Source organism: Castor canadensis, chromosome 9 (assembly GCF_047511655.1).
Source record: "Castor canadensis chromosome 9, mCasCan1.hap1v2, whole genome shotgun sequence".
Lineage (NCBI taxonomy): Eukaryota > Metazoa > Chordata > Mammalia > Rodentia > Castoridae > Castor > Castor canadensis.
The window spans coordinates 150938583-150953715 of NC_133394.1; the positions used below are offsets into that span (position 1 = coordinate 150938583).

Genomic DNA, 15133 nt, shown 5'->3' on the forward strand with positions numbered 1-15133 from the left:
TTGTAGAAAGGCCTGGGCTCCAGGCCTGTCTGAGGATCTAAGCCGAGTCACTTCTCCCCAGGGCTGGCACCAGTGTCTGGGATCCATAGTCACCAATAACGGAAACAGGCCAGTGAAGAAGGAAGTCACTGGAAAGCTCTGAGGAGCCCACAGACCCAAGCAGAGGGAGCAATGGGAACATGAGTGGCCTCAGAAGGAGACGGAGGGGGCTGGACTGGGAATTGAATTTGGGGAGCCCATGACCGTGTTTCTGTGGTTTGAATCAAATCCCCTGCACAGAACATTTGTTCTTTTGCTCATGGATTTGCCATACAAGCAGGTCATGGTAGGGATGTCTCTGCTCTTTCCAAACAGATAGTCTAACTGGGGCCTGGAATTCTGCCTTTCCTGTCCTGTTGGTCTCAACCAATCAATGTGGTGACCACGCACCTGCGAGCAAGGTGGTGATGGCTGGTGGCTGGTGGCTGGTGGCTCCACCAAGGGCCTTGGCTCCTCTCTATGAGATCCTCTCCATACATTGCTTGGGTTTCCTCACAGTGTGGTGGCTGGCTTCCAAGGCCAAGCATGCCAAAAAGAGCAAAGCCTCAACTGTTTGTCTGTTTGTGGCCAGCCTCCAAAGCCACAGTGTCACTTCCACCATATTTATTGGTGCTCATGATGGAGGAACAGGCAGATCCACTCTCAGCCGACAACAGAGTCATGAGTTATGGGGGACAAAAACTGACATCTGACCACATAAAATTAAACAGTGCCCCAGGCAAACAACACTCCAAGGGACAGTGCTTGAGACAGAGATGACAAATGACACAGAATAATAGGCAAAGAATGGGTTAAACTGAATAGAAGCCATGCCAGTAAGTATAAGCAAGGAAGCGCCACCTGGCTGAAAACCAAAGAACACAAGTTTTTCTACTACTCTATTGGCAAACATGAAATGGACCATATCTAGTGAGGCTTTGGAAGAAGGGAACCTTCAGACATGGTTGAGTTTGGTTGACAGGGAACGTTGGCATTAGATAAAAATACTCTAGAAAATAACCAAAGATGCATGCAAAGATAAACAGCCAGAGGTGTCCTTTGCAGCAATGTGCATGACCCTGAGCAGATGAAAGTTCCCAGATACCCACCAGTATGCAACTGATTAAAATTCCAATGAGGAACACTTGACAGCTACTAGTAGTGATGACAGGTGTCCCCTAATTCATTAGTTGAAGTCTTAACCCCAGGACCTCAAAATGTGACTGCATTTGGAGACACAGGGTATAAAGAGGTGGTTAAGGTAAAACATGGCCATATGGGTGGGTCCTAATTCAATATGCCTGGTGTCTTTCAAGGACACAAACACACACAGAGGGATGACCACAGGAGAACACAGGGAGAAGATGCCACCTGCCAGCCAAAGATAGAGGTCTCAAGAGAAACCAGCCATGAAAATACCTTGATCTTGGACTTCTAGTGTCCAGAACTGTGAGCTAATAAATTTTGGTGGTTTAAGAAACCTTGGTGGTACTTTGATATGACAGCCCAAGAAAACTAACATAGTAGGCTCGGTATTTTCTAGCCTGGACACACACATTAAGGGAAATTTTAATGAATTCAAAGTAAGATGAGCAGCGATTCTATTTTATGGATGGAAGCTCAAAAGACACTTTTCAGTGAAGGGGTAAATGTAGGGATGCATAGATGATAGACAGAATGATGACAGACAGACAGGTGATACAGATGGATGGATATAAAGAATGTCTACACATATGCAAAGAAAAATATGAAAAAACATTTTCTTCTTCTCTTTTTCTATTTTCTGAAGTTTCTGCAGTGAGTGTGAATATATTTTGTGGTAATACAATAAGCCAACAGAAATAAAAGTGCTTTTAAGCAAGGAGGGGAACCCACTTCAATTTGATTCCACAATGCTAACAGGATGAAATCCAAACTCTTTATCATGGCATTCAAAGCTTTTCACAAAGCAGCCCTACCACCCCCTTCCCATCTCCCTCCTGCTCCAGCCCTGCCCACTCCACATATATCTTCTAAGCCTGGAGGGCCCAAAGAATGCTCCCCAAAAAAAGATGTCCTACCCCCAAGACACCAGCCTTTACCCAGGCCCAATGACCACAATGCCTTTCCTACCTCATCTGCCTGGGCTTGACCTATTTGGATTTCAGGACACAGCTCAGATGTCACCTCTCCCAGAAAAGTAATCCTGACCTCCCCCAGCCCATGTGTGTCTCCCTCACTCTGCTCTCATGGCAGTGTACATGGGGACCCTGAGGTGGGGACATAGGAGGGTTGGGTTGAGTGAGGGTGTTTCCAGTGCTGGATTCTTAATAGGATTTTTTAGATAGAAAATGTGAGACCTTGTTTGGTTGGGACATGTGAAAAAAAACTAGCTGTCCACCAAAATTCAGGCTGTCTCCATTCTGTGTTGTCCCAGCCAGGGACTACATTTCCCCTTGCAGCTAGGAGGGGCCATGTGACTAGCTCTAGCCTATGAAATGTGAGGTGATAGTTTTTGAACCAAAGTGTTTCAGAAGTGATAGTGTCTTCTCCATGGTCTTGACCAGAGAGTGGAAGGGATTGTGGCGGGGGAGGGGATGGCAGATGGAGGGTCTGGCTCCACTTAGCACTCTGAAAGAGACTGCCCACCAATAGGGGCCATCCACAAGGAATCATTACAGGATATAGACCTCCAAGGGATTTGGGCACTGGATTTGAGAGTTTCTTTGTAACTGGTGTTAATTACAGTATTACCAGCTGGAATCCTCAGCATCCACATAGTGACTAGTGGGGACGATCATCTCCCCATCAGGTGAATGCTACATGGGCAGGCGGGGATCTGGGCTCACTGTTGCACCCTCAACAGGGGGAGAAAGACAATTCACATCCACTGTGCTAGGTGTGTGTGGGGGAACCTAGACACAGCACTGAGAGAAAAGGTGCCCACTCTTATCCCATCTCCGATGTGTCATCAGGCATGACCCAGCTAAGCAATCTCCCAAGACCACTGAGTGAGTGGGTGCTAGACAGCTCCCATGGGGAGGGGTCCTGGTTCCCAGAATGCAGGCAACCACCATCAGCCTTCCAGACCCTTAGGCACAGATAGGGGACAGTGGAGGTAACACTGTGGTCCTTATAAAATAGTAATAGAGTCTCTACCCCCATTTCTTTATGGAAGCAAGAAATATTTCTCCTTTTTTCCCCACTTCTCCCCACTTTTATTCTCTTATACTAAATTCCTTTCTTAATAAACTTTACTATCATTTTCATTGTTAAAAAAAACCCATAAAATAATAATGAATGTTGTCAGCAAGTCAGTGGTCTGAACCTGGGATGGAGGACTCACTTGCCTGAATCAGAACAAACTTCAGGGAAAGACAAGTGAACACAGGTGCAGGACTCAGATGCTGGGTCAATACAACCACAGATGAGGTAACACTTTTGAGACAAATGGGGACACTGAGAAAACGGACCAGAATCTAGATACAAAATTTGGCCTTGTTTTGTTAGGTGGGATTAGGTATGCAAGAAAAGTCCTTAGCATTAAGAGATGACTGGTTTTGCAAAAAAGGAGGCTTTTGTGTGTGTGTGTGGAGGTACCAGGATTGAATTCAGGGCCTCCTTCTTAATAGGCAGGTGCTGTCCCCTGGAGCCACCCACAGTCCTTTTATTTTTTGTTTTTCAGATAAGATCTCCAGCTAACCTTTTTCTGGGGCTGGTCTTGAACCACAGTCCTCCTATCTCTGCCTCTGGAGTAGCTGGGATTAGCAATTGAAGGAAAGGGCTGGATTAGAAGGAATTAAATATGTTACTTTGTCTACTTTGGTACATATTTGAAAGGTTTCATGAAACCTGTTTTGGAATTATTTAAAAAATTCAATAGTTAATAATAAAAGCAGCTCCCTTGTATTCTGATATCTATTTAGTACATTATTTCATTCAGTCCTGGCTGAAAGCCTGGCTGCTTGGCGGTTCCTGCTTTGTAGATGGGGGAAAGTGGCTGAGAGGCAGAAGGAGCTGCCAAAGGCACAGGGCCAGGCCAGAGCCAGAGCTCAGCCTGGGTCCCCAAGCCCAGGTGCCAGCCTCCAGCAGCAGGGACTCGGACAGGAACCGGTATGGGGAATTGGGAGACCAGGCTCAGGCAGAGGGGCCCTAGGTCTGGCCAGCCTGCTGTTGGAGATCCCATCCCCACTTGGGGCACTGCACTGGCATGTGTCTGTGGAAGCCTTTGTTCTGCCTCAATGGGCAATTCAGGCCGGGCTCTGGAGGACAATAACCTCCTATTAAAGGGTCCTGGACAACACAGTGGCTCCCAGGTGTACCCTGCTCCCCAGGCAGCAGGCGACTACCTCGTAGTTGGGAGAAGGGCTCAGACACTGTCAGATGACAAACGTCCCATCACTTTGCACAGGCTTTTACTACCCTGAAGGCACTAGAACGCCATGCTCCTCCACGCCATTACTCCTGTACCTGGGAAACACTGCCTGCCCCAGAACCACCTCCCCCATAGACACCTGTGCATTGGTGGGGTCCTAGCTCCAGAAGCACCAAGCCAGGGAGACAGGTGTCACGCGCCCAGACTTCCTAAGCACGGTGCATAAGTGGAACTGAGCAGGCCAGCAGTGCCTGACCTGCTGACCCCAGCCACTCAGTGAGGTGATCAGGACTGCAGGCTGTGCCCCTCGGACTGCTCCTCTGTAAAATACACACACACAATATTGGGTGCTGTGTGTACGCACGACATGGGCCACACAGCATCGTGTCTGGCACAGAGCATTACTCAATAAACGATTAATCATAACCATGGCTATTGTGTTTGCTTTATCGTTATTAATCCTAAAAGTCAAGTCATTTTGCCTGAAGGCTGAGCAGTGAGGTTTCCATCTTTGCAGGGTCTGGTTTAACTAGTAGGACCTGCCATGGCTCTGTGGGCTGCAGGTTCCTCCTCCAACATTAGCTTTGCTGAGGTGGCTGATGTCTCATGGATGCCCAGGGTCCTGGGAGAGGAGGAGAAGGACACAACCTGGTTTGTGTCCACAAAATGAAACCATGAGTGCATTTCTCTGGAGACGGGAGAAGGCTGGGCAAGAAGACTAGGGAGCGAGGCCCACAAGACGACATTGTAAAGCAGCACCTAAGGGGACTGAGTGCGAGGGACCATGACACCCTACACAGAGGCCTCATGAGGAGCTGGGGGAGACTTTTCCAGGCGACTGAACAGCATGTACTGCTGATCCGACTCCTCCCCCTGCTTCCCTTACTCCTCCTTCCCAAATTATCCCAGGTTTGTGACTCCACAGCCCTGCTGTCCTCCTCCTGCTCTGCTGGCTGCTCAAATCTATCTCTACTCCAGATGTCCTGTTCTGTCCCCTAAATGCTGGTGGACCTCAGAACTGCAGCCTCAAGCTTCCTTTTCTCCTTCCTTTCATTCCACCCTCACTCTCCTGGCTCTGGCAACATAGGCCTCCTCTGTGTCTTGCACACAGTGGGCACTCCAAAATACTTGTTGAACGACTGAGTGAGGATCATGACCGTCCTTGTTCTTCAACTTTGTGCATCCAGCATCTGCCATGACCCTGGTACTCAAGTTGGTGGGGAGAGGTCTGCAAATGTGTGCTGAACAAAAAAGAAAAAAGTGCACAGCCTCATTGGTATTCAGACACAGATTAAAACAAATATTTCTCATCTATGATATTTGCAAAGGTCAAACAAATCAGACTACCTAATGCTATCAGCGTGTGGTTAAACAGGGACTTTCTGGAGAATAATTTGGCAGAGTGTATCAAGAACATTAAAAGTGTTGATGATTTTACATAAAAATGTGTGTATAGGGTTCGCTCTCTCTGAAGAACACTATTCTAAAGTTAGGGGAAGGTATGGAGTGAGGAGTCTTCACACGCAAATGGTGTTTGCAACAAAAGGGGAAAACGAGGACAAGGAGTGGCTGAACTACGACATATCCATCTCAGCAATAATGCACAGCCAATGAAATGTGGCTCCAAAACCGGGGGCCACCAGCTACCCCTCCTCCTTTGAGGATGTGTGAATACACAGGAGATCCAAATGGCAAACCTGGAGGGAAAAATGAAGTAGGGTTCATTCTCCCCGCAGGCCTGTGGGGGAGAGACAAGTACAGTCTGGACTCTAAAATCAAATAACCCAAGGCTTTGAACCTGTGCAACAGTCCCTGGGGCCAGAGGCTGCTGAGCCCGCCCCACAAGGAAAAGCTGCCCACCAATGACGAAAGTCAAGGGAAGAGGGCAGGGTAAAGATTCCACTTCCCAGAATTCCAGAGTTCTGCTACAGCAAAGTAGGGCCTGCTGGGTTCAGTGTGTGAAGTGTTGGGACCAGGACAGAATGAAACGCAGGGCCTCTGGCCAAGGAGCAGAGGGAATGTGCCATGAAACAGTGTAAAACATACAGTTTTTCATGGTTGTCATGCTGTTATTTGCTACTTAAGTCAGTGGAAATAAAGAGAAAGTAAACGCTGATCTTCTTAGCATGACTTTTATCACTCACTCTGCTGTGCAATTGAACTGGAATACAAAAGGCAATTTGTATTGTGCACCAGCATTTTGTTCTTCCCAGTGCAGGAAAGTAACTCCACTGTTGTTTGGAAATCACTCACTTCTGCATTATGTGCACTTTCCACCCCCTGTGCCTTCTTGGTGAGAAGGAAAAGGAACTACAGGTGTCCGTGCCTTCCCTGTCCTGTGTCCTCATTTTCAGCCTGGAAGTAAGAAGGACTTGACAAGGGTCTTCCCCCAGAAGTCCTCACAGTAGAGGTCAATGCCTGGAGAGTCGTTGCTTTCATCATAAAATTTGGATCCACTGGAGAGAGGATCCTTCAGTCACAGACAAGGCTGGAGTGCATGAGTGTGGAAGTATGGCCACCACACTGTGGGGACCCGGGGACTCAGGAAGTCCAGGGAACAGACACACTCCATATTTCCTCGGCTCATCCCATGCTCCACTGTCCACCAGACTGCACTCATAGAACTTGAAATCCTTAAAAATTTCAAGAGGGCAACAGCAGAGCACAAACCCAAGCACAGATCCTGAGCGTGGGATCTGTAGAGCCACCCAGGCTGCACACCGTGAGGTCAGCTCACAGCAAGCCCTGAAGAATCCTCATCACGTCATCCTGGAGTGGAAAGGCAGCTTCAAATTTGCTTATGTAGAGATTAGAGCTTTATTAAAAACAGAAGGGACATTTGCAAAACATTGGAAGGAAAGTCACAAACTGCTAGCAGAGTGAGTCTCTGTGGCCCAGACGGGCTCCAGCTCCCGTTCTCCTTTCTTTGCCACCTGTCATTGTCCCTGCAAAGCCCCGGCATTCAGTCCAGTGCTACAGCCACTTCCCAAGGCCTAAAGCCCCCTTACCAAATGTCCCTTAGCGCGTGGAGGCTTAAGGACAAACACCAAAAGCTGCAGCAAGTAAAAAACAACCAGGAGCCAACGTGGAAATAGTTTATGAGAATTTGACTTCCAGCTTCCAGAAAGAAAGTGAGAAAAGGCCCACTCAGTGACTGTCGGCAGCTTCAAGTTGGGCTGATTAAAAGTAAACACCATTGCTCACATCGGGGCAGGGGCTGGCCTAGGCGAAGGTTTGGGGAAATAGGTAATAGCAGAAACCCTCACCCAGATACTCCTGCAGTGTCCCCACAGCCTCTGCTCCCCAAGCCTGTGGCAACCCAGGTCACCTGAGGCGCAGAGAGGTGCTGGAATTTGATGAAGGTCACCAGCAGGCCATCCCTCAACCTGCTCCCTTCCCCCACCCCTGAAACAGCCCATAAAGCCCAGTGAAAGCTTATCGTGTAACACTCTCAGACAGAAGCAAAGGGAATGCAGAGGCTGATCAATCTGACATAAGGGCTGCTTCCCCCCAACCCTGGGCTGTAGGGCAGCCAAGCCAACCAGCCTTGGCTTCCCATGGGTGGAGGGTGGGTGTCTGATGAGCATCGGAGTGCTAGTCTACCTTCAGCCCCTAGAAAGCAGGCGGCATGGTTTATGTATGATATTACAAAGGCCATCTGGGCTCAAGGCCCTGGGTGGGCATGTTCAGGCCCACAGAGTCATTCAAGCCCCGGAGTGCTGACAGCATCCTTCCCAAGGCCAGGTGGGGGCTCATGGAGAAGTGAAAACACAGACAGCCCTACATGCCTCCTCTCCTGTGATCTAGACTGCAAGAGAGGGGAAACGGGCTCAGAGAGCCTGTGACCACTTAAGAACAGATAGCACCAAACCCAAGGCTCTGGAAACCAGGTCTAAGAGTCTCTCTTCTGGCCCAAACAAAAAGAGGAACCCAACTGGGCACAGTGACTCAAGCCTGTAATCTCAGCTATTTGGAAGGTAGAGATTGTTTCAAGGCCAGGCCAGGGCAAAAAAGGTTCATGAGACCCTATCTCAACCAATGGATGGGCATGGTGGTGCACCCTGTCGTCCCTGCAGCATAGGAAGCATATATAAGAGGATCATAGTCCAGGCCAGTCTGGGCATAAAGCAAGACCTTATCTCAAAAATAAGTAAAGCAAAAAAAGGGCCAGTAACATGGCTCAAGTGGTAGACAGCCTGCCGCCTAGCAAGCACAAGGCCCCAAGTTCAAACCACAATACCGCCAAAAAAAGGAAGAGGAGGAGTTGGACCCAGAGCAAAGAGATAAAAGAGGGTTCCTAAAACAGGAAGCTAACAAAAATCCCTCTTGGTTTTCTCTATGGAGTCTTGCTTTCAAGTCTCCATGGAGGGAGCCTCCTGGGTTTCTAGACAAGCAGTCAAGGCCGTGTGAAGGAGGCTGTGTGGGCTGTAAGAAACAGACTTAGCTCAAAGTCTATACCAAGGAGACATACCCGCTCTTATAACTAGAAACCCAGAGGCCTTCAGTTCTTCCTTGCTCTCCACCCTACCATCAACAATGTCACCTTATGTCTTTCTTCCTCACAGTGCCAAGATGGCTGCCAGCAACTACAGGGTTTCCATGTTCTTATTTCAAGAAAGAGAACAACTTCCTGCAGTTCTCTCTACCTTCCACTCAACCTCCAGAACTGACTCCTACATCCATTCTGGAACCAGCCAGTACAAGGAGAAGAAATTACCCTTGGACCAATCAGAGCAGCCATGGACGGAGGTCTCTTTCCAAGAGAAGAGAGCCCGGATGTTGGGGAGATCAGCAATGATGTCATTACAAAGCTGTGAACTCCACAGATGCTGGGGCTCCCCCCACAGCATCTAAACCATCTCCAGTGTGGTCTAGACTTCTTTATCTGGAAACAACTCCCTGTGATGGACTCAGACAGGCCAGGCCCCTGCTCAGCTGAGCCCTCTTCACTTCCCCAACTATAAACCAAGACAACTGGGGATAGACAAATGACTGAAATCCCATGGAACATGCAAGGACGAGTGCATCCCCCCGTGGGTGTAAGAAGCATATGTGCCCAAGTCTTCCTTAGCTGACATATTCTAGGAGGGGACCCTGTGCCCAAATCCCAGCAGAAGACCATGTCCCAAAGTGCCTCCCCTGTCAGGCACCCTTCTCCCAGGGAGGCTTGGTCACTCCTAGGACACACCTGTGTGGCCTCCACCACCTCCTTGAGCCTGAGCTTCTGTACCAAAGCCACCGATGCCTGCCCAGGGCCAACATGGGTAAGGAGGCTGATGGAAGAATGAGTGCATGGATTCTGTCTGTCCGAGCAAGTCTAGCCAGGCCCATTTAACTCACTCTAAAGCTGAGTCCCAGACCTGCAGGGAAGGACAGCAGCCCAGGAGGGGTCCTCTGGGGGTATTTCCAGCTCTTAGGAACATCTAACAGAGACTTCCCAGCATCCTCCACTCCTGGATGCCCACCACTTGTCTAAGAGCTCCTTCTTCACTGCTCGCCCCTGCACTCCAAGTTCTCTGTGCCCAATGCTCACAGCACAGAAGCTCTAGACGGCACAAAAACTACCCAAGCTGCTGACTAATTCACATCAAGGTGTGAGTAACTAACAAAACCTAAACTTTTCTCAAGATTTTAGATTTTAACCAGATTCAGGAACTCAGGCAGGACTCCCACTGACAAAGATGACATTCAACTTAGGACCCGGGGAATAGTAGGAGTCATTTATGAGAAAAGAAGGAGGCAGGTGTTCCAGGTAGAGGAAACAGTGAGTCAAATGCCCCAAGGCAGGAAGAAAATGGAGCTTAAGGAACAGGAAGTAGATCAGAGCCGCTGCAGTGGAGTGAGTGGTGTGGACCCAACCACCAGGTGGAACAGGAATTTGACCCAGTTTGCTTCAGCACCCATGACTTCTTCATGGAGCTCTTCTGCCTCAAGATAAATTATGACGAGGCCATTTATTCAATGACTGCAATACTCTGGGTACTTTCTATATTAGCACAGTCACTGGTGTCTCAACAATCCCATGACAGAGGTCACTAGTACTTCTGCCTTCACAGAGGAGAAAAGGAAGCTCAGAAAGGTTTAGTAACCTCCAAGATAGCACAGCAGGTGACAGTCAAAGCAGAATTTCAACACAAGTCTGCCTGACACCAGAGGAAGCTGAAACCTACCCTACCCTGGGCTCAGTAGGTGACAGTGTGAAGGTCCGTTTTCATTTAGGGAGGCCAGAATTCCATTTCATGCTAACCATCACCATAGCTGTTACTGTTTCCTCCCCTAGAGCTGCCTTTCTGAGGACAGGGACTTCTGACCTGCCTCCTCTCTGCATCCCCAAGGCCTGGGCCCTACATACACTGGGGCTGGGCCTCAGCCATGGAAAAGGCCTAACCTTGGTTTCTTCACCTAAAAAGTGGGAGGAGGGCTAAGTAGGGCCTCAGCACATAGTAGGTACTCAACACTGGCTGCCTTTAACAATTCACAGTTCCAAGGTAGCTCCTTCCTCACCATTTCACCTGATCCTCACAGGAATCCCAAGATCTAGGAGACAAGGTGGCCTTACTCCCATCTTATAGGTGGGGAAACTGAGGCAGGTGAGCAGAGACTCCCCTCCAGATCACTGGGCTGCACAAGAACGGGGGACTTACTACAGTCCCAGGGCTCAAATGGTGCATCTGCTGAATAAATGGATCAGGGCTAAACACGGCCCCTCCCTCCTGCAGCTGTCATTTCCCCCCTTGCTGTCCCCTGCCCAGAACTGGTGGGTTTATTAAAGAAAGGGGAGGTGATGAGGGGTGGACAGAAAATGTCCGCTCCGGGTTGAGTGTGGTGCCTTTTATGCTGGTTACACAACAGCCCTATTATCACGCCCAATCTAGAGATGAGAAAACAGAGGCAGCCAGACCAGAGCCAGCTCAGGCACAGCAAAGGGACCTGCGCCAAGATCCTCTGGCACCTTAGCCAGGCCACCTGGGCACCTGCCAGCAACCCGAGGCCTCCGCCTCGTCCAACCCGCGGCTGTGAGCAGAAAGAACACCCCCGGACACTCGCGGTCCTTCCTCCACTTCACCAAGGCAGGCGACAAAGCACACGCTCAGCGCCGGGGGGGGGGGGGGGGGGGGGCCTCCCGAAGCCACCGAGCCCGGCGGCCCTGTCCCCTCTAGCCACACACACGCGCGCACGCACGGTGGCGAAGCGTGACTCAGCGGTTCTCCTCCCCGCGCGGGGCGCGCCACGGCTCCGCAGCCCGCCCAGGTCGCACACCCATCCTCGGCCTCCCGGGCCAGCGCTGCGCCGGCCTCCGCGCCTGCTCGGCCTCATTTCCGGCGGAGCGGGCATCAGGGTGGCGGACACCAGCTCCAGTCAAGTCACCGCACGGGGCCCACGCCGGTTCGCTGGCACAGGCACCCACGCGCACCAGCCGCGCGGGACGCGGCGCCAGCGCCCCTCCCACAGGGACGCCCACCAGGGAGTCATAAACACTTGTGGGCCAGCCCGGCAGCCCCCAGGGAGGCTGCACTGTCCCTACAGTCCAGCACGAGCGTCCCCGCCGCCCAAGCTTGTGGCTACTCTGCCTCCAGAGGTCACAAGCTCCCATCCTCCACCAGGGGTTCACTCCGCCGGCACCCCGCGGCGCGCGCGAGCTGTCCCACTGTTCCCAGGGCAAGGCCCGGCGGAAGGACCCTGCAAGTTACTGTCATATAGGAAAGGAGCACTGACCCTCAGGATTCCCCTGCCTGGAGTGGGGGTTGGGCTTCCATAGCCAATTTAGGGGATTTAAAATACAGGGCCTTTTGTGGGTGGCATGTCCCACTTTTTTGTGACATCCTAAAGGTCTGGCCCAGATACTCCTATCTCACTATAACTCCCCAGGAATAAAAGCCTAGCCCCACACCAGCCGCCTCCTCCCTCCCACGCAGGGACCCTGCCTCTGGAGGCGCAGGGAGGGGCCCAGGGCAGGCGAGCCTCTCCGGAGGATATGGCAACGGATTTTTTTTTTTTTTTCTGGGTCCCTCTTCGTCTCCAGGGAGTGGGCAGCCTAGAAAATTCTGCGGGCTATGGGCAGGGCTGAAATGGCAAATCCAGGATTTTAAGCCTTTACGAGATTTCTACACTAGACTGGCCGCAGACATGGCCTTTGTAAAAATGATAGCCAGGGCCGGATCGGGATGTCACCTGGCCAGGAGCACAAAATTGCCTCCCTCCCGGACGGCGGCGCGGAGGAGGGCGCTGCCCCTCTTCCAGCGCTGGGTAGCGAGGCCGGTGCCCTCGGGCTCCCTCCCTGCCAGACCCGGGTCGGGGTGGGGTGGGGTGGGATGGGGCGGGGGGGACACGACACACAGCGCGCGGTCCAAACCTTCGGAGGGCATTCGGTGCGACGGCATCCCCACGCCGCGGCCGGCCGGAGGGGGTCTCAGACAACACGTACGTTACCTTCAGTCACATAGCTGTGGTCCCGCAGGAAGCTGTGGTTAATTTTCCGCGTGTCCGTGTCCTCGCCCATTGAAGGCCGTGCCCGGTGCCCTGGGCATGCCCCGCCGCCGCACACCGATGCAATCCGCAGAGGTCGCGCCGGGCGCGCGGGCCATGCCGCCGCAACCTAGCAGGGGCGCGGGCCGCCGGGGCCCTGGGGGGCGGACATCGCGGCCGGGGGGCGGCCGGGGACGGGCGGGGTGGCCGGGGCGGGCGCCGCGGTCAGGCGAGCGCGCGGCGGGCGGGCGGCGGCCGCGGGTTCGGGCGGGCCGGGGCCCAGGCGCGCATCCCGGCCGGCCCGTGCGCTCTGCGTCCGTGCGCCGGCGGTGGCGGCGGCGGCGGCGGCGGCGGCGGCGGCGGCGGTGGCCTGGTGCCGTGCGCCTGGCTGCGGCAGCGACGGCGAGGGGACGCGCGCGGCGCTGCGCTGCGCTGCGCCGACCGAGCCGGGGCCGAGCCGGGCTGCGCCGGCTGGGGCGGCCACCGCGGCTGTCGCAGGCCCCTCCCTCGCGCCGCCCGCTCTCCGCCCCCGCGGCCGCGCTGCCCGCCCAGCCACCCTGCAGGTGGAGCCGGCGCCCAGGCAGACGCGGCACCGCGGTGCTCGGCCCTCGCGCCGGGACCTTTGGGGCCTGGATGCGCGCCAGGGGGAAGGGAGAAAGATGAAGCAGGCTTGGGTGGGGGCGGGGTGTTGGTCAGCTGCGATTTGGGGAGGAGGGTACCTTGGGTGCCCAGGTGCTCCCAGTTATGGACTCTTTGGTCATAACGGGTCAGGAGGCTAGACGGGGGGGGGGGGGGGGAGGAGGAGGCCCGCAGCTTAGCTGGGCAGAAGGCAGCGACCAAAACGACTGCGGGGGGTGGGGGGGGGAGGGGGGTGGCGGGTTGGATCGCTGCATAGGGCACCTGGAGAGTGGACACTTGGGGAACCAAAGGGGGAGGACAGTGGGCCCCTTCGTTAGTAGAAGCGGTAGTTTTGGGGTCCCCTTGAGCGCACAGCTGGGTCTGCGTGAAGAAATGGGGGGCAAGCATCCTACATGGTAAAACTCTGGATGATGCCAGTGGAGGTGGGTTCCACCCCCTCCAAGCCTCCCGCTCCCAGGCAGAGCTTGTGATCCTTCTCTTCCTACAACAGGTGAGAAGTAACCAGGGACACCAGCACTGGAAATGGTTTTTCCCCCTGCATGGCCGTTCCTGAACAACCCTGGGCTTCTGCCCACCAACCTTCTCTCTCTCTCCCTTCCCCCCTCACCCCTGCCCCCTTCAGTCCTTAGTGAATACCCCACATCTTAACAGGCCTGGTACAAATAACCCCTCAAAAGTATTGTCTCTTTTGTCAAGCTGTCTCCTCCAAGAATCTCCGCTCCCCTGCAGGTAGTACAGGGGGTTTAGAGGTGTTGGGACTGGGGGGAAGGCCTTCCTCTGTGTTCAGCAAGCTCTCCTTGCAAAGGGAAGCAGGAAAGCTCTAACTTGCCTTGGGAAGGGCAATGCAGTGGGGTCACCAAGGTGGAGGAGTCCTAGGGTCCAAGACATTAGTGCCAGTGGGGCTGGCCTCACCCAGTTCTACAATTCTGCAGTGCTCTCTGCTTCTCTCAGCTGGTTTTGGGGACTCCAGGCAGCCCCCAAATGTAATGGAAGCAGAGTCCAGACAGTGCGGAGAGGTTGGGTTAAGGGAGGTTTCTTGTTGGGAACCGAAAGGAGCGTCCACAGGTAGAACTGGGCTTTCCCCTGATAGAAAGGCCCAGCATGGACATATGAGGAGGAGAGGAAGACCTTGCCCAGGACCCTGCAGGGTGTGATGGAAAGAGCTGGAACAGGAGAGGGCTGGGCCAAAGCCAGCACCTGCTCACTAACCTGTGCCAGCTTCAGCCGTTTCACCGCAGAACACAGGGCTGCTGCTCACCTCCTAGCATAGCTGTGCAGACTCCCGGGCAGAACAGGATCTTTGGGATCAGTGGGTTCCGTGCCACTGTACCCCACAGTTCTACTTGCCACCCCAGCCTGCTCTCCTGTCCCTCACACCTGGTCTACCCAGATGTCCCACACATCCTACTCTCTGACCACACACCCCTGGCCTCTAGCTCAGAAAAGCAACATGGCTGCAGCGTCACATTGGAAGGCAGATGGGCTGAGTTCAAGTCCCAACATTGAGGGGCCAGCAGAGTCTTGTGTATAAAAAGGACATGGCAACAGGGGTTGTTTCAAAGCATCACCAGGCATGGCTGGTTTGTGCTGAGCAAGGGGCCTGGTCTTGTGGTGCTCAGTTATCATCTTGCTGAGCTGCACCCTCCTGCAGGGCCC

At 53.1% G+C, this 15133-nt stretch overlaps 1 protein-coding gene across 3 annotated transcripts in view; it reads right to left on the reverse strand.

Moving 5' to 3' along the window:
• Window positions 1-12994, reverse strand: part of Ppp2r2c (protein phosphatase 2 regulatory subunit Bgamma) — a 101720-nt gene extending 88726 nt beyond the window's left edge. Inside the window, exon 1 of one of the 3 annotated variants that reach the window (XM_020165366.2) lies at window positions 12803-12994. In XM_020165366.2, coding sequence (XP_020020955.1) covers window positions 12803-12872 — 70 coding nt within the window. In that variant the 5' untranslated portion in view covers window positions 12873-12994. Of the gene's footprint in view, window positions 1-12725 lie in introns of all 3 variants that reach the window. The other 2 variants (XM_074042662.1, XM_074042663.1) reach the window with 2 other exon arrangements.
• Between the last annotated feature and the right edge of the window lie 2139 nt (window positions 12995-15133).